The 19,970-nt window shown below is 36.7% G+C and overlaps 1 protein-coding gene across 1 annotated transcript in view; it reads right to left on the bottom strand.

Annotated features, from left to right (window-relative positions):
• Positions 1-19,970, bottom strand: part of COL24A1 (collagen type XXIV alpha 1 chain) — a 237,673-nt gene that overhangs the window by 52,544 nt on the left and 165,159 nt on the right. Inside the window, exons 27-28 of the mRNA XM_078071776.1 lie at positions 17,865-17,918; positions 16,641-16,748 (exon numbers count right to left, since the gene is read on the bottom strand). Of these exons, the coding sequence (XP_077927902.1) occupies positions 16,641-16,748; positions 17,865-17,918 (162 nt within the window). The remainder of the gene's footprint in view (positions 1-16,640; positions 16,749-17,864; positions 17,919-19,970) is intronic.

The raw sequence follows: 19,970 nt of genomic DNA, 5'->3' as shown, positions 1-19,970 counted from the left end.
TCACCAACAGGAAAAAAATGTATCTTTTGGGTGATTCACGGACAACAGACATTCAGATACTGCTGAACACTCCTAAAGTCAATAGGTATTTTTAGCGGAGAATAAAAGGACCCTAAGACTAGTCCTTAGGGTTAACTGAAAACTAGAAACTTTACTTGCAGTGCTATCACACATTTAACAGAGCACAATGAATATGTTCCAAGTCATTTACTCTTCATGTTGGTTTCTTAGAGAGAAATTCGAGGATAGTAGCAGAGTGTTCTGGACAAAGTTCCAAACAATGTTTCATACAAGTAGAGAACAAATATTTCTTATTATGAACACAAAGATGGGTGAGTAATTTTGCTTTCAAGAGAAACAGATGCTAATGCCTAGGCATTCTTTCCTGTGTCTTCTAAATGATTTGTTTAAAACCCATCAGCAAAGAGCAAGTCATTCTGAGCAAATTTTTAAAAGTAAATAAAATCATATTTAATTTATTCATAAATGCTGAAACCAATAAACAGTTCACCTGAGTCTTAAAAAAAGTTAATAGTATGATAATAATACATGATGTCTCATGGCTAGAGACTGCTATTATCTTCAGATAGGAGTCAGATTCCCTGGTGAGTAATTTTTTTTTTAATTAACATATAATTGACATATAATATTATGTAAGTTTAAAGTCTACATATTGTTTTGGTACTTTATGTTTATGTATTACAATGCGATTATTACAGTAGTGTTAGCTAATACCTTTATTATAGCACATGTTTATAATTTCTTTTTTGTGCTGAGAACAGTTAAGATTTAGTCTGCTAGCAACTTTGAAATTTACAATATGGTATTGTTGACTATAATCACTATGTTGTGCATTAGATCTCCAGAACTTATTTATTTACTAGTTGTAAGTCTGTACCCTTAAGTTGGTTTTCAACTCTGCAGGAAGTGTCAATTTTGACTGGACTGAAACTGGTGACTGCTTGGGTCAGTCAGTAATCAATAATATTAGCCACAACAAGAGTTACTTTTTATTGTCTTCTGTGTATCAGAAACCGTAATGGTAAAGAGAGAGAGAGAGAAGGAGAGAAGGAGAGAAAGAGAGAAAGAGAGAAAGAAAGAAAGAAAGAAATGGAAAGAAAGAAAGAAAGAAAGAAAGAAAGAAAGAAAGAAAGAAAGAAAGAAAGAAAGAAAGAAAAAGAAAGGAAGGAAGAGAGGGAGGGAGGGAGGAAGGATAAAGAAAGAAACTACAATGGTAATATGGTTGTATTATTTTATTTAATCTGTCAGTGAAGGAAAGAAGAGGGCCCTCCTTATCTTTCACTTTGACTTCCCTGTGGGGAAAGGAAAGAAGGGTATGTAAGCATATACATGTTTATGTATAAAACTGCCTTTTTTCTGGAACTGAATGGAAAGATCTGGGATGGAAAATGGAGTTATCTGCATACATTTAGAGGACAGAAAGAGAAAGATTTTGGAACAATGATGACTAGTTTGTATATGATAGTGGAACATAACAAAGTGAATGTCACTCTGTTACTTCCTAGGCCCCTTAATTTAGTTGTCTTAATTTCATTATAATTGAAACAAATATAATAAGGAATAAGTAACAAAGAAATAAAATTTGTTAAATACAGGCAACAGTAGAAATCCACATTTTAAAGTAGATTAACAAAGGAAAACCATCTTTAAAACTATGTTGAATGAAAAGAAAAATATTTTTGATGTTAATTTTGATTTCTCAACAGCAGAATGATAAATTTAAAATGACACTAAACTTCAAATTAGTTGTTTTTCTTTAAAGTAGCACCTTGAAAATTACTAGAAAGTTTTTTTCCTTTCCCTATTTCCAGGCAATCCTCTGTGCTCATAGCATTATGTTTATATAGTTATTTACTGTGTGAGAAAATAGCAATTAAAATTAATTTACTTTCTATAGTACAAAAAAATATGTATGATGCCCTGAATTTTTTTTGCATTATTAGGCAACATAAGTACTGCATTTTTTGTTAAGCCAGCAAACCAGTGAGTTATAAAAGTAATGCTTTGCTTCCTTTATTCCAAGCAACTAAAAACACTTCTGTTTAAGGATTTCTCATTTTATTTGGTTTACTAAATATATCCCCCCTAGGAAAGAATTGGCTGTTTAAAAAATGTGGGATAGTAATTATTAGGTGATTATATGCAAGGCTATATTATATAAAAATAATGTAGCATTCATAACATTTTCCTTCAGTGCCAGTCATAAGTAATGTGGCCAAATGCTGAAAATAAGATTTATGAATGAGCTGTGCACTCAAGTCAGGAGGTAACTTTAGTTTTGAATCTCTAAACATATTAAAGCTTATGGAACTTGGAGCAGGGTTGAGACAAATCATAGAGTAGTGGAGACAAGTCAGGTTTGCTTGACTTAGGTCTATTCCCAAGAGTATACAAAACTAACTCTTGTTCAGCCTTAATGAATACAGGCATTTCAACATTGTATTACCTCACAGAAATTATTTCTACATTTCCATTAGAACTACTGATGGTTTACCAGTCTTGCAAAATGGACAGTGCAAATGTCACTCTAATATTGGGCAAAATTAATGTATCTTATGAAATCTCCTTTACTCAGGTCTTAATCTATAATCCAGGACTAACAGGGACTGGAAGAGGGTATTTCATTTATACTTTGGCTCTTAGACATGTCTAGGCTCACACTACTATGAGGAAATAAACGTCCATCTTTTATTTCAAAAATAACAAATCTATATCCATACTCTTATTTGATCCTCTGATAATCCTGTGAACATGCCAATTCTTTCCTAACTGCAGGTTTTCCCATTTTGGTTCCTTTACATAGTATGTTTTGTTCCTCATTCTTTATATGCCTAGCTCAGTCTTACCTTCTCAAGGGAGATATAGATAACTATACCCAAGTATGACCTCCTCCATGAGGCCTCCACTGTCTACTCCATCTATAATCTATCTCCCACATGCTCTATCTCAAAACACTATTCATTTCTTTCATAGTACTTAGCACAATTTGGAATTAACTGATTTCTTTATATATGGACTACTAACCAATTACTGGGCTGATTCATATTATATAATGAATTCTTTTTCTTTTTTTTAGGTCAAAAATGGTCAAATGTCAGTATGCCTGGGTGGCTCAGTTGGTTAGGTGTCTGCCTTCAGCTCAGGTCATGATCCCAGGGTCCTGGGATCGAGTCCTGTATCAGGCTCCTTGCTCAGTGGGGAGCCTGCTTCTCCCTCTGCCTGCCACTCTCCCTGCTTGTGCTCTGTCTCTCTCTCTCCGACAAATAAACAAAATATTTTTAAAAAATGGTTAAATGTCAGACATTTCTTGCTGTTCCATGTATGTTTCATGGAGGCAGTTCTTTGTCTATCTTGTTCAGTGCTATATTCTCTAACTCCTGGCTCATATTAAGCACTGAACAAATATGTTGAATGAATGAATGTTAGCTTAACCATGGATATCTATTATTATGGGAAGATGATAATAGCAATAAGGGCATGTAGTCTGCTAAACACTTCACATACAAACCATATGAAGTAGGTATTATTACATTCCTGTTATAGATGATGCTTAAGATGTTAAGTAGCTGACACATCTTAATTTTATTCAGGACTCCAAAGTCACAGTTATTATGCAAAGACCATTCATTCTTCAAATGTTTTTTTAGTTTCTTCTTCTTCTTTTTTAAAGATTTTATTTATTTATTTATTTGAGAGAGAGAATGAGAGAGCGAGCATGAGTGGGGCGGGAGGGAGAGGGACAAGCAGACTCCCCACCGAGCAGGGAGACCGATGCAGGGCTCAATCCCAGGACCCTGGAATCATGACCTGAGCCAAAGGCAGACGCTTAACCAACTAAGCCACCCAGGCACCCGTATTGAGCTTCTCCTATGGACCTGAGGCTGCTGAGTGCTAGGGCTGCAAAGATGAATAAAACACAACCCCAATTCTACATGAGTTTGCCATCTTTTATTGCAGAAAGACATGAAGATATGTAATCAACAACCATATGATCTGTACTCTGATGGAAGCAGTGTATACAAGTTCAGAGCAGGGATGCTTAACTCTGACTGGAGAGTCCAAGGAAGAGTGTCTGAAGGAGGTAACAGTTCAGTTAAGTCCTGAAAGAGCAAGAAATTGTTCATCCTAAAGTTAGAGAGAAAGATGGAAGAGCTTTCCAAGCAGAGGGCATAAATGACATGTACAAAGGCATGAAAGTAAGGAAAATATACAGAATTTGGGGGGAATACCTAATTAAGCATAGCTGAAGAGGTATAGCATAGTGGTTAAGAACACAGGCTCTGAATCTAGATTGCCTGATTTTGAATTCTGGCTCTATTATTTGTTGTCTATGTGGCCTCAGGCAGGTTACTTAGTCTCTCTGAGTCTCACCTTCCTTTTCTGTAACCTAGAGATAATAACTATACCTACTTCATGGGGGTTTTTGTGAGGATTAAATAACTTCATACATATTCAGCACTTTGAATAGTGCCTGGCACATAGTAAGCTTTTAATAATTGTTAGCTGTCATTATGACTGAAATGCACAGCAAATGTGAGGTGAAAGGTAGAATATAAGACTGGAAATGTAAACAGAGACCAGATAATGAAGATCAACATTCCACAAAGAGTATGAACTTTATTGGACTGGGAGTCACTGAAGATTCAACTAGGAAAGTTACATCCTTTAGCAAATCTTTCATTTTGTTGCTAATAAGCAGCCAAACAGACTGTGTTTTGTCTGTTCTGGAAGCGTTCCTAATGAGCAGTAAATGGGCCAAAACAAGCAGCAGGGGAAGAGGGAGAAAGTAGCAATCAGGATAAGCCATAACTGGAAATCACCCTCTTAATAATCAAGAGTTGACAGGATCTGCTGAATGTAGATCTGGCAAATGCAAGTATGTTTCTTTCTCCAAAATACTGTGAAGAAAGAAATGAATCTTCTCAGAAACAGAAGTTTCTTTAGTATGATTAGCTCACAGGCTAGAGAGCACAACAGATGGGTGGCAGGGCTGCTGGTGTTCCTAACAGAGGCTTCCATGGTGGTCCTGCTACTCTGTGCTTGGACTATGAGTGGGCTGATGAAGTGTGTTTTCCCTTCTTATACTGGACACAATCCACAGTGGAAAACTCAAGACTTTCGATGTTCTTTTAGGACAAGCATCTCATTTTCTACAACACTTAAGCCTGTGTTCACCTGACAAAGTGCAAAGTCAAGATTGAAAGGCCTCCATTTGTCTTAAGTCAAGATGTTAGGTTTGTTTCTTTCCCTCTTTTCCAATAACCAACTTTATTAGTTGCAGCAATAAAAAATAAAAAGACTGGTAAGCCTTCATTTTGATGACAAATAGATCTACGATCTTTGTAGAGAAAAGTTGTTTTCCTTTTTCATAAATGATGGAGACACTACACAAGTCCAACTCGATGAAAACAGCATGGTAGACTCATTTACTACAGATGTGCTAAGTTGACTAGTCTCAAAACACTCATTTATACAGAAGGAAATTCACACAGGCAACTGTGAGGCTCCCCAATACTGTCCTTCACTTATAGTCACATGACTTTGAAAAAACACTGAAACTGTGGAGTGAATATGCCAAGAATTCTTTAACTCCTTGGCCACATCAAAAAAAGAAAGAACATTGTTTAGGAAAATCAGGCAGTTGCATAATGCTAGAAATCCCAGAATAAATATTTTTCTCAGTGGAAAAATCCAGCAGTCTTTAAAGGTAAGCCAAGAAACACCACGGTGCCATGATTTAAAAAAAAAAAAAAAAAAGACCAATGGAAAGATGTCCTTATCCGTTGTTGAAAATATTCCAGGGAATATGCTAGTATTTAGAGACTGTGTTACTTTCTCTTAATTAGTTTTTCTATTGCCATAGTAAGTTTCAGAAATAAATAGAAATCATTTTACCTAGTGACCAGTTTAGCCATTGTTATCTAATGTCACTGACCAGACTAGTTCCTTATAAAGTATCACCATTCTAATTTCATATCATATATTCTACAGGAAACAGAAACATTTGTAGAAAGTATTTCCGTATTCATAAATACTAATAGCATGTGTAAACTTTGGGGTTAAAAAGGGGATTCCTCAAGGGAAAGTTATTATTTTTTTTTATTTTGATGGATACAAAACACTTCAATATTTATGACATCCTGATATTCAAAGTATGCATGTGAAATTTTTCTAACTTATTCTTTGAAAATGCTAAAAGTAGGAGATGAATTATGATCTGATACCTAATTTCTTACTAATGGCAATAGCAGATACCATTCAATTTCATGGCCCTAGGCGATATACTGCAGCAATATTCAACATTATTGTAATTCACATCAATTTCTTTCATCACAAAACTCCATGAGATTTTTATACTAGCCCTATATAAAGGGACACGTAGCTCAGAATCTGTTTTTTAAAAATGACTGCCCAGTTAGAAGTAGAATAGTTTCAGAAGCGGAACTAGAATGTGCATGTTTTATGGTCTAATTTATACTCAGATTCTCCTTTCTCTTGATTATGTCTTCAGACTCTCATCTCTACTAGGTCCATCTAGCATTTAAATGTGCTCAAGGTTCTCTCACTTCAAAATAACTTCTACTTTAATTTCAGTTTCCTCTCTAGTTATTGCCCTACTTTCTCTTTCAGAGTTGAATTTCTCCATTGAATTGTCTGAATATCTGATTTCCTCACTGTCCACTCTCCTCAAGCTCTGCAATCCTATTTCTGCCCCCACTAATCAAATCAAATGGCTATTTGCTGAAGTTACCGATGACCTCCATATTCTAAAATATAATGGTTATAATTTTATCTTTTTTAGATTTTGGTACCAGTCAGGGTCCTTATTTGCAAACATCAGAAACCAATTCTGGATAATTTAAACAGAAAATTTACTGAAAAGTCATTGAATAGCTCATAAAATCACAGGTAAATCCAGAAAGCCAGGTTTTGAAAATGCACAGAATTGAAGGAAGTTTAGGCAGCCAGAGTTTGGACACTGCAGTGTGCATCACTGCGGCTGCTGGACATGGACTCCGGTCACCCCTGGAAATTGAGTACTACTGATGTTACTGCCACTGCCACTAGAAGAGAATCTCTATCATCCCTGCTTCTGCATATCACAAACTCCCCAGCCAAAGGTCTTGGTGGACACAACTGATTGGTTCGGCCTAAGTCATGGGCCTATATCCCTGTTTCAAGGAGGAACTGGAAGGTGTCTAGAATTTGACTTCTGTAGAAAGTGGCCTCTCACTGGGGCGCCTGGGTGGCTCAGTGGGTTAAGCATCTGACTTGATTTTGGCTCAGGTCACGATCTCAGCGTTGTGAGATCGAGCCCCGCATCGGGCTCCATGCTCAGCAGGGAGCCTGCTTGAAGATTCTCTCTCTCTCTCTCTCCCTCTGCCCCTCCCCCCACTTGCAGTCTCTCTCACTAAAATAAATCTTTAAAAAGAAAAAGGAAAAAAAGTGGCCTCCCCCACCAAGATCAAACAGAGAGTAAACACAAACATTTATAAACATAAAAATGAGGTTAAGATGCTGAGTAGCCAAAAAAACAGAAGCAAAATTAAAGAATACATGTCCAACACAATCTCTCAGGATTATTAAATATAGTTGATAACTTCCTCCTTGAAATATTTTTTGCTAAGTTTCCATGACATTATATTCTTTTTCTCCTATCTATTATGATCACTCCCTGTCAGTCTCCTTTGTAGTCTCCTCTTTCCGCCTTTACCCGACTTCTTTTTTTTTAAATATTTTATTTACTTATTTGACAGAGAGAGAGACAGTGAGAGAGGGAACACAAGCCGGGGGAGCGGGAGAGGGAGAAGCAGGCTTCCCGCTGAGCAGGGAGCCCGATGCGGGGCTCGATCCCAGGACCCTGGGACCATGACCTGAGCCGAAGGCAGATGCTGAACAACTAAGCCACCCAGGCACCCCTTTACCTGACTTCTAAATGATGGCATTCCTCACAGCTTGATACTGGACTTTCTTTCCATTGTTTACTTAATATTGGTGTTTTTCTTCATTTGTTCCCCAAATCTATTCACTGCTTCTTCTCTATCTTGCTATTTGGGAATTTGACCTTCATGGACTGCATCACCTGGGTTCCCTTGTCCTCTGTTGACTCTCAGTTGAGGTTGGCCAATGGGCTACATATCACTAGGATATTAGAGGAGGGAGGGGTACTACCTTTATTTCTCCCATTTCCTCCTGGCTTTGACATTCTGTCAGTGGCTGGGTTACTTTCAACTATAGCTCCTGTGAGGTGCTCCTTTTCCGACAGCTCCAGCTCTCAACTGGAGTCTCAACTTGACATTATTTCTTTCCTTTAACCTTTCAGCTCTAAGGGCAGTAACCACTTTCTACTGTTGATAGTCTCTGGATTCCCCCAACATCCCTCTTGACTGTCTTAACCCTGTCAACATTTCTGTAAATATTCTCTTTAATATTCAAAAGTAGGGTATTTCATCTACTTTCTAACATGACCGATTAAGTACATTTTTGTACACTAATGACTCTCACATTTATATCTGACCTCCTCTCTGAGCTCTAGCCTAGAATATTTAATTGCCTACTTAACATCTCCATCTGGATCTTATAACCTTGCCCATAAAATCTGGGTCTCCTTCAGTGTTTGCTTTTTTTTTAGTGATGGGCACTATGATGCACTGAGTTAGAAATTCGTACAAGTTAGAAATTTGGAAGTTATCCTTGACATCCATCTCTTTCCCTTACCTCCCATAATCAAATATCAAGTCTTATAAAAGCTACCTCCTAAATACTACTAAATCCACCCACTTCTTTCCATTTCCACTTCACTAGTCTAGTCCAAACCATGGACATATGTAGCCTGGAATACTGCATTACATAGTCTTCTTATTAGTCTCCTGCATGTACTCTTGCTCCTTTCAATCCATTTTCCATAATGAAGCCAGAGGGAGTCCTTTAAAAATGTAAAATTGGACAATGTCCCTCAATAGAGTCCTACTGTCTTCAGATAATGCTCAATATCCTTAATATGTCCTTCAACATGCACCATGATGTGGTTCCTGTATACCTTAATGGTACCTAATCTACATCTTGCTACACCTTGCTCATTAAACTTTAGTCACAATTGCTCTTGTTCTGGTACTTCAAACATACTAGGTTCTTCCTAGATTTTTCTATGCTGTTGTCTCTGCATAGAATGTTTCTTTCTGGCTTTCCTCACCCACAATAATCATTCCTAATTTACTAACTCCTACTTATTGTTCAGTGTCATCTCTCTCTCCCTACCCCCTCATTTCAAGCTACTTTACTGAGGTATAAATGGCATAAAGTAAATTACAAAGTATATAATTTGATAAGTCAGCATAAAGGATTTCACACATCTGTGAAAACATCATCATAATCAAGATAACAGATCCGCCCTCTTCTCCAAAAGTCTTACCCTGTCCCTTTGTAAGCCCTCCTTCTCACACCTCCCTATATACACTCCATCTATCGGATCCCCCCAATTTGCCTTCTGTCACTACAGATTAGTTTACAATTTCTTGAATTTTACATAAGTAGAATCATATAGTATGTGCCTTTTATGGGTCTGTGTTTTTTTTTTTTCAAGTAGGCTCCGCACCCAGCATGAAGCCCAATGTGGGGCTTGAACTCATGACCCTGAGACCTCAAGACCTGAGGGGCTTGACTCAAGACCTGAGCTGAGACCAAGTCGGATGCTCAACCTACTGAGCCACCCAGGCACCCCTGTCTGCTTTTTTTCACTCAGCATATTTGAGATTCATTCATGTTGTAGCATGTATCAGTAGCTCATTCTTTTTATTGCAAACTAATATTTCATTGTACATATGTACCATAGTTTTTTTAGCCAGTCACCTTTTGATGAACATTTGGGTCATTTCCATTTTGGGGCTATTACAAAGATAAGTGCTATAAATATTCATGGACAAGTTTTTGTGTGGACATATGTTTTCATTTCTCTTGGCTAAGAGTAAAAAGGCTGAGTCCTATGATAGGTATATGTTTAATGTTTTAAGATACTGCCAATGCCAAAATTAACATCTTAATAGTATTAAGTGTTCTGACCTGTGAACATAGTATATATACCACTTGTTTAGGTCTACTTTAATTTTTGTCAGAAATGCTTTATAGTTTTCAGCATATAGGTTTGTACTTTTGGGGGGTCAAATTATCCCATTTTGGTACTATTGTAAGTACTGTTTTTTATTTTTATTTTTATTTTTTTTAAAGATTTTATTTATTTATTTGTCAGAGAGAGACAGAGCACAAGCAGGGAGAGTGGGAGGCAGAGGGAGAAGCAGGCTCCCCGATGAGCAGGGAGCCTGATGTGGGACTCGATCCCAGGACCCTGGGATCATGACCTGAGCTGAAGGCAGCTGCTTAACCAACTGAGCCACCCAGGCACCCATAAGTACTGTTTTTTAAATGTCACTTTCTGAATGTTCACTGTTAGTATATAGAAATACAATTCAAATTTGTATATTGATCTTACATCCTCCAACTTTGCTAAATTTACTTAATTTTTTTGGTAGATTCTTAAAGATTTTCTACATAGACGATCATGTTGTATATGAATAAAGACAGTTCTATTTCTTCCATTTCAATCTGGGTGGGTTTTATTTCTTTTTATTACCCTGACTAGAACCTGATTGCATTGATTAGAACCTCCAGTACAGTGTTAATGTGTCATTTAAATGTAAGAGGGTAATACAGATATCTGTAGGCATATGAGGCCTCAGAAGGTTTGTCTCACAAATACCTACATTGGAAATACTTTTTGGAGGAAGTACTGAAATAACAAAAGAAACAAATTCAAGAGATTCTATAAAGGTTATTGAAAGTAATAGTGATAAAATAGCTTAATTAAGTTCACTACTCAAAAAAGAAGCAATGGAAATAAAAACAGAAAGTAAATGCGTAAAAACTTAAAGTCAGGGGCACCTGGATGGCACAGTCAGTTAAGTGTCTGACTCCTGGTTTTGGCTCAGGTCGTGATTTCAGGGTTGTGAGATCGAGCTCCGCGTGGGGCTCTGTGCTCAGCGTGGAGTCTGTTTGAGACTCTCTCTCCCTCTGCCCCTCCTCCTATGCTCACGCTTTCTCTCTCAAATAAATAAATCTTTTTTAAAAAAACCTAAAAGTCAAAGTTCAAGGCAATATAAAAAAATGATGAAGGCAAAGAGTAGTTTATAGAAACAAAAGGAAACGAGAGCACACACAAATACTTATTTTGTTAGAGAGAAGATACAGATAGCGATATATTTAACAAATCAATACAGTTAAATACATACACATTTGGTTTTAAGTTCAGTGCAACTGCTACAAGAACATCCACCAAAAAAGAAAGGGCAACTTTGCAACAATTCTAAACAATGTCAGTGATAGAACAGTCTTTCCCATTAGTGCTGCTATCATCACGCTTATTTAGTTGGGTTTGGCTAATGGAACATCCTGGCAGGGGATTGGAGGTCAGGGGAAGACTGAAATCTGCAGCAGATTCAGGATGTCATGTAAGCTACCTTGCTATTTGCATCTTATGATTGAGCAAGGATAATACCCAATAAGGACCATAATTGTATATATCTTATAAGATTATTAGCCTATCTAATGGGAATCAAGAAAGAAAGAAAAAAAACGAAAACAAAAAAGATAGACAAGGAAAATACAGAATCAAGATGGAAAATAGTGGAGAAATTTTAGATGCATCCTCTACGATCTACAGCAGAAGGATGTTCACTATTGCTGCTACTGTTCAACATAGCACTGAAGGTCCCTGCCAACTTATGTGGAAGGAAAAAGAAGTGAGTGTAAGAAAAGAGATCAATCTGCCATTATTTGAAGATGATATTATCTACCTCAAAAACCCAATAGAGTCACACAAGGAAATTATTAGAAATTTTTAAGAATCCAGTTGTATAGAATATATCCTGAATCAGTAACATTTATTTAAACTAGTAGTAACTGGGGGCGCCTGGATGGCATAGTCAGTTAAGCATCTGATTCTTGGTTTTGGCTCAGTCGTGATCTCAGGGTCATGAGATTGAGCCCTATGACAGGCTCCATGCTCAGCGTGGAGTCTGCTTAGATTCCCTCTCTCTCCCTCTGACCCTCCCTACCATGCTCTCTCTCTCTCCCTCTAAAATAAATACATAAATCTTAAAAAAAGAATTGTATAAATAAAAAAATAAAATAAACTAGTAATAACTAACTAGAGAATAAAATAATACACAAGGCCTTTATTAAGGGGCAATATTGCATATTGATAAGAGCAAAGAATATGGAGTTAGGCTGCTTTTGTGGCAATGAGACAATGAAAGTGACAATCTCTCAGTGCCTCAGTATGTATGTAGGTATGTATTTTTTTTTTAAATTGGGGTATAGTTGACCTCAGTTTCTTCATGTATAAAATAAGGATCATAACTGTATGTATCTTATAAGATTATAAAGATTAAGTGAGTCAATATAGTCAAACACTTATCACGGTACCTGGTACATACTTAGCATTCTATGAATTTTTGCCATTATTATTTTGGAGCTATTCTATTATAGCACAATAAAGATGATAAAAATAAATATTTCCTCTCTTTTATTGGATAACTACAATGATAAGATATGAATTTTCTCCCAATATATCTATGAATTCAAGGCAAACCCAATGACAATTCAAATCTTCGTTATGTTTTTAGGGAAACTCAGCAAATCTAATCTCAAATGTATGTGGTAGAAGTATAAAGAAGGGGGACTTGCTCTATTAAATATGAGGACACATTACAAAGCCATAGAATAAGAACAGTGTGATAATACAAACAGACCAGGGGACAGCCAATTTTTTCTGTAAAAGGGCCAGAGAGTAAATATTTTAGATTTTGTGAGGCCATTGGTCTTTGTTGCAACTACTCAACTGTGCTTTGTAGTGCAAAAGCAGCTGTATGTAAACAAAACACTGTGGCTGTGTGCCAATAAAATTAATTTATGGATACTGAAATTTACGTTTCATGTAGTTTTCACACGTGACAAAACCTTCTTCTTCTGTTTATTTTTTTCTACCATTAAAAATGTAAAAACCGGCTTAGCTCATGGGCCATACAAATACAGATCCATCTGGTTCATCAGGTGTAGTTTGCTGATACCCAGAATGGAACGCTGATATAGACCATGTATAAATGAGAACTTAAATAGAGTTCGTTGGATGTTTTCTGTTTGTTTTTGAGATCCAGTCCCTGCCCTTCTCCACCCCACTCTATGCTCTGGCAGGTTCTTTACCCTCTAGCTGTTGGTTAGTGACATACGAAGGGGAGGTAGATGGGAGAGAGCCCCACTCTTGGTACAGGCAGAAAGGGAATATATTGTCGTTAGTGAATTTTTAAAACAATAATAACACCTTTTTTCATCATCATATACTGGCAATTCTAAACAATGTCAGTGATAAAACAGTCCTCCCCATTAGTGCTGCTATTATCACCCTTATTTAGTTGGGTTTGGCTAATGGGACATCCCAGCAGGGGGTCAGGGGGAGACTAAAATCTGCAGCAGATTCGGGATGCTATGTACGCTACCTTGCTATTTGCACCTTAGGATTGAGCAACGATAATATCCAATAATAACAGAGAGGTCTGTGGCTGGTAGAGATACTGTATGGACCTTCCGAGAACCCCTCTGTAACAGAATCACAGCTTATATCCATAAGGTTTTGAAGATAAGCCACGCCTTCCTTTGTCACGTGTAATTTCCCATCTGGAATGCAGTTCTGCCCTTGCACTGCTTAAAACTGAATAACAGACCTTGAGACATCAAACGACTATGTGCCCTGAATTGCCCATTATGAGCTAGGTGATATCTGATCCGCTGAATCATAAAACTGGATGTGCAGCAGCAGCATTCTCCTCCTAAATGGAAATGGCCTATATTGAGACTGGGTGCTATCAGGTCCAGAAAAAGCAAACAAAATACGGAAGCAGCCAATTAAGAGTTCCATGATACCTGCTCAACTGCTTTACCTATGCTCCTTCAGCCTAGAGAACTCCCTTTCCCAGTAATGGAGGACGGAAAAGCTCAGATCTGATCTATGGATAGATCTGCACTGAACGTCACCATCAGCTAGAAGTGAAAGGCTGCTACATTAAAGCCTGAAAGATATCATCAGTAAAGGGAGATCTTCCCAGCGGGCAGAACTTGGGCAATCCATATCTACGGGCAATCCATATATCCTTGTCTGGTTATTTGCCACCAAACAGCCCTGGTTGATACTCTTAGAGTCCCAACTGCCTTTTGGAATAGGCCTGAGTGCAAATAGCCTCAGCATCTGGCTTTAAGCCCCTTTCATTCTTGTCTGTTCCATGTAGGACCAGTGACTTGATTTCACGCATAATCTTTCACCCGCACAGTCAATAAAAACAGTGTGGCAGATTCTAGCAACAAGGCTTGGAGTGGCATCAGATGAAATCAGTATCTTATTTGTGTTGATTATTTTCTGCATTGGCTTTCTCTTAGCCATTAAATTACTGTCCTTTAAGCATGATGCCACTATTGAAGAAGGGTGTAGAGTTGTTAGAAAATGTCTATTTTCTTGCTAGAAACTAGCAGCAGGTAACAGTCACTTGCCACATTGCTGTTTTTATGCCTAGAAAACAATTCATATTTTAGTCATCTAAATCAATGTTTTCATTCCATGGAATTTTCAATCCTTTCTAGGGAGAACTTCAGGTGTCACATATTGCCAGAAAAAAAGTTGTCTGTCACATGAACCATTAAGTAAACTGATATAAAACATAATTGATAACTTTGACCTGTCACTAATATCTGATGATTGCCTAATATACTGAATTATCTGAAATTCTTATTAAACACATTTATGTAGGATCCTGGTTTCTATTATCCATATCTGGAATGAGTATCCGAATTAGTAGTATTAGCCAGACAAGAAATGATTCCCTCTTCTTAGTAATTAAATAAATCTGTTTGCTATTAGTAGTATTTACAATTCACTTTTAAAACCATCCATCCACATACATACCACCTCCATGATCAAGCTTGTGTTCAGCAGCAAGAAATATGATATGTTTTGAAGTGTGGTTTTTTTCGTTTCAACTCTCAAAATCTTATGTAAAGCAATAAGGTAAGATTCGCTATAACGTTTCCCAGTAAAACTTAATCCACAAAAATACAGACTCTCAGAACAATTCAATATGTTTTAAAAATCCCCAACCTCATTTTTAAAAAAGATTTTATTTATTTATTTGACAGAGAGAGAGAGAGCACAAGTAGGCAGAGAGCAGGCAGAGGGAGAGAGAGAAGCAGGCTCCCGCTGAGCAGAGAGCTCAACTCGGGGCTGAATCCCAGGACCCTGGGATCATGACCTGAGCCGAAGGCAGACGCTTAACCGATGGAGCCACTCAGGGGCACCCCCCAACCTCATTTTAAGACTAGGACATGGTGAGTCTGGAGAGCAGCATGAGAATGAGGGTCCAGTGCATAAACGCCCTTAAAGACTGAGATCTCAAATGAAAGAAAATCCTCTTTCAACCAGACTGATGTTGATGGCAGACAGAAGTCTATAAAATAACTATTTTAATTAAAAATATCAGGCTGCTGTCAAAGTTTTCTAGGTCTTAACCTGTTGCTCTGATGTTCTGACATATTGCCTCCAAAACAAATAGAAGCCATGTTTAGACTCCTTAAAAATATTCATCTTTTCAGATAGAATCTGGCTGTATTACTTCTGAAATAACTAAATTGTCTAGCTCATAGTTTCTTAATTAAATTAATTAATTAATTAGTTAATTAACTATTTCAAATGAGATATCTCATCATAATGAAAGAAGAATATTAGTTTGGGTTTGGGCTTAGGTTTAGCACCATGCTATATTTAAATAAACAAGTAGGATTGATTTAGTATTTAAGAAAAGAAAAACAGGTCCACAGATAACCACATCCAAATAGCAGAAATGTAAAAGGGTAAATATTACAGGGTTCTTGAAAGTACATGGTTTATTATTCTAATATTTCAAGTGAAAACACAACGTTAGATTAAAAAAATCTGGATTATGAAGACATTAGGGAAGGAAAGAGAAGAAATGGCTAAATGAAGACAAAATATGATTTTTAAGTTTCTGATCAAATAAATAAGATAAACATTTGCATAAAAGTCAGAAAGAAGCTATATCATTGCATCACCACTAGATGAACACAGAGAAAACATTCACACAATTTTTATAAAATACTGAGGCTGTAAAAGTAAAGGGAAAATGAATTTTTGCAGAATTTCCATTGAGTTACTGCCAACCCTTAAATATTCCAAAGGTGGCTTAAGATATTTGATGAACTCAAGACATAGCCAGGTTGTGTAGTCCCTAAAATTTTGCTTCTTTATGGTTCTTATTTATATGTTTTATATGTGCAAAAATGGCATGTGTTATTTATAATATGAGTTGTTAGATATAAAATATCCAAGAGAATATACTCATTGACATTCCCTGAAGATCATAAACACAATTCCAAAACAACTATTAAAGCAGGGGTTGGCTAATCTGAGCCAATATTAAAACTAAGAAAGCCCAAATATATATGGTCTAGCAAACAGACGCTTATAAATAAGAAAGGAAAAGTAAAGAGAGATTCATTCTACTCACAGGCAGTCCCTGTTTTCCTGGTAGCCCAACTTTTCCAGAGTTTCCTGAAATGCCATCAGCTCCCTGGTATCCTTGCATGCCTTTTGGCCCAGGTAGGCCAGGAAGACCCTTGGTAGTCAAAAATTAAGTGGATTATAGAGAGATGTTGTACAAATGTTTAAATGACAAATACCTGTATATTTGGGTATATTTTTAATACCCCACTCCCGGATAAATTTTCCTGTTTCCTTAATTCTTTTTTGGATTCAACAGAACAGGTAACTGTCTTTAAAAGTTCCTTAAACAGAAATGCCAAGCTAACTAAAATGTACTGTGCAAGCTTTTGAGCTTTAGTGCAATTCTCTTGTATTTTTCATTGTGCTGGCCTCTGCTCTATCCAGCTATGGAGAAAAGTCAGCCGTATCTTCACCTGTCAGTTTACGATACAGCTATACTTTACCATCAGCAAAACCTCATGTTGTGCTATTTTCTCAAGAAACAAGTTATGGTCCTTTTTGTTGCCACTCCAAACTAGATAATTATATGACTGCATAAAGGTCTGAACATTTTGTTTCTACTCTTGGGCAAGTGCATTTTATCTGTATGAATCTCTGATCTGAATGTGTTTATAATTTATGTTCATTTTCTTTTCTTTTTTTGAACCAACGCAGGACACCCAAAGTAGGCATCTAGCTCTTGGCTACGGAAGCCCAGCAGGAAGTAAGTCTTTGCTAATAAGCCAGTCAACACATATTTGCTTGGCTAGAGGAAACTGATGGCTAAGGTAAAATTAATCTTTGTTCTGCGATGAAATGATTTAAAACATTTTCTTCTAAGACTTTCTGTTCTACTTGCCAGGAAACTGAGAGGATGTGTCCTTCAATTACAATCCAGCTCATGCTTTTTGTTCATGCTTGAGGATCTCTGACCTTTGTCACCAATCATTTAGTCATATTTCAAGTTCCCTGTTTTCAGTCAGGATCAGAGAGTAAGATGAGTCCACAGAGAGAGCTCCATAACAATGGAAAATAGCATCCTTCAATTGCAGAGACTTAAACAGCAATCTTGGTTTTGAGCTAATGGTCATATTTTGTTCCCTGTGTTCCAGCTCGAGCTTAAATTTTTTTTTTGAAGACAAGCTGATTTATCCAACACTTGTCATAATTGGCCCCAAACTTTTCTGCTTGCTGAAGCTGCCAATTCTATTTAGAAAAACAAGAAAGATGAAAAGGGCCTGCTACTTACAGGAATCCCAGGTTTCCCAGAAGGACCAGGAGCTCCTTTTTTCCCCCTAGGGCCCTAAAAATGTGAAGCACAGTTGTCACTTAATTGTAATAAACTTAACTAAGCTGAAGGCATAGAAAAGAACCCTGAGACGGGGATGCTGCAGCCAGTCCTGCCTAGTCCTGGCTAACTGTACATCACCGAGATTTCTGTTTAACTTCCCTGGGAGCCATTTTCTTTATATGAAAATGGGAGAATTTGACCAGATAATTTATGAATTTCCATCTAGCTCCAAATTCTAGGATTTAAGAATTTAAATCTTGGCTCTAAAAGGGAATTAAAATTAGTTAATAAATGTCCACGTTTTCAGACAGGGCCTTTGTCTTCCTATTGAAAGTGGCTAAGTGCTTCACTAATTTCATGAACATTTATTGACTATTTTGTATGTGCTGGGGATGCAAAGTCAAAGTTACTGATCTCAAGGCACTCACAGTGTAGTAAGGGACATGAATCAATAGCCTAAAATGTGCTTATCTGGAAGCACGGAGAAGAACATACTTGTGAATCAAAGAAAAGATATTTATTTCCCATGGAACTCTTTGTTTTTCCATGTGTGAGATGTTTTAAATCATAATTGATTCAGCAGTAACTGGTCTGCCAGGATAGTTAGGAACTTTGCCCTTTGCGAATCATGCCATTATTCTGATGATATCCTAAAATTATTTTAAAAAGAAAAAGGTGGAAAAGAGTGACCTAGTTCACAAATAAGAAAAAGAGGCCTATTGTCATTACCAGACACATTTCTCAGAAGTCATCGAAAGTTCTCACAAACAGAATAATTCCACCAAAATGGGATGTTACGTTATTCAAATTTGAAGATAAATTGTGCCAAAGATTCAAACTGACAACAATAACAAAGTAAATAAGTTCATAACATATTACATCCTCTGAAAATGATCTTAACATTTCAAGAAGAAATAGTATATGCAGTCATAGAAAAAAAGGGTATTTTCTGTAAGAGATAAAAATCCAACTTTGTTAGAATTTGATAGTGGGGAGATATATGAACTAAGAGTTCTACCTCCAGCTTGGAAAACTATTTTACTCGCCTTAAAAAGTCACTAATGTAAGGTCCTTCTAAGGGTAAGGAAACCAGGAAATGAAACAGTAGATGATTTGACTTTAGTTGAAGAAGATGCAATTCCTGGAATAATATGATCTCTAAAATACAATATATCTTTTAGGACAAAATAAGGAAGTAAAATAAACAAATAAGATTTTAAATATTGAAAAAGTTGTGATTTCAGTTATCTCTAATATCACTAATTGAATAGTATATGAACTGTGATAATATTCAAATATGTTAACCAGAGTGTTTTTTTCCTTTACAGTATTTTTCTTTATACAAAGTGATAGATCTGTTCTAGATTTTAGATTTTCAAAACAGACTTTTCCTTAGCTTATGAATTTCAAAATAGTCCTCTGAAACTCATGGTGGAGTAATAATTTGAGAAGGATATAATATTTTGGGAAGAATATATTTTTAAATGCAAAAGCCTGATTTTTAAATATTTAAAGCCTATATTTGAGTATCAAAAACCAAGGTGACAAAGAATTCAAATCATGCATTTTGCCATAAAGAACAGATTTAGAATTATAATAGTATAAGAGAAAATTTTTCCTATTTAAGGGGATATAAAGATGTTCAAGTTGGAGAAAGGTAAGAAGAGAAGTAAAAGAGAAGCAAGACTGTTCAACCCTGACAGGGATCTCTGAGAAGGGCCCTTTACACCTCACTCTGCCCTCAAGTCCTAGCTTGGGTAGAAGCAATACCCTCAGATAAGTGTGGGGGATTTGGGCACAGAGACAATGGCTAGGGAGACTAAAGTCTTCATTTAGAGGCTCACATAAACTACACTGAGTGTCAGCAATAGAGTAGAAATTTCTGTAGGAGATGTCTAGGCCAGTGGGCTTGAGAAAAGTCTGAGTCCTGCAAGCACCCAGCATGGTATAGGAATTAGAATGTATTTCCATGTGGCCAAGAACAGAAGCATATAGCAGTAAGGGCCTATATAAGGAGACTTTGTACCTTTTCTATACTCAGAAAATAGCTGTACATGTCAGCAA

Source organism: Halichoerus grypus, chromosome 5 (genome assembly GCF_964656455.1).
Source record: "Halichoerus grypus chromosome 5, mHalGry1.hap1.1, whole genome shotgun sequence".
In the NCBI taxonomy this organism is placed as follows: domain Eukaryota; kingdom Metazoa; phylum Chordata; class Mammalia; order Carnivora; family Phocidae; genus Halichoerus; species Halichoerus grypus.
The sequence above is the reverse complement of the archived record's forward strand: the minus strand, read 5'-3'. Positions and strand labels throughout refer to the sequence as shown.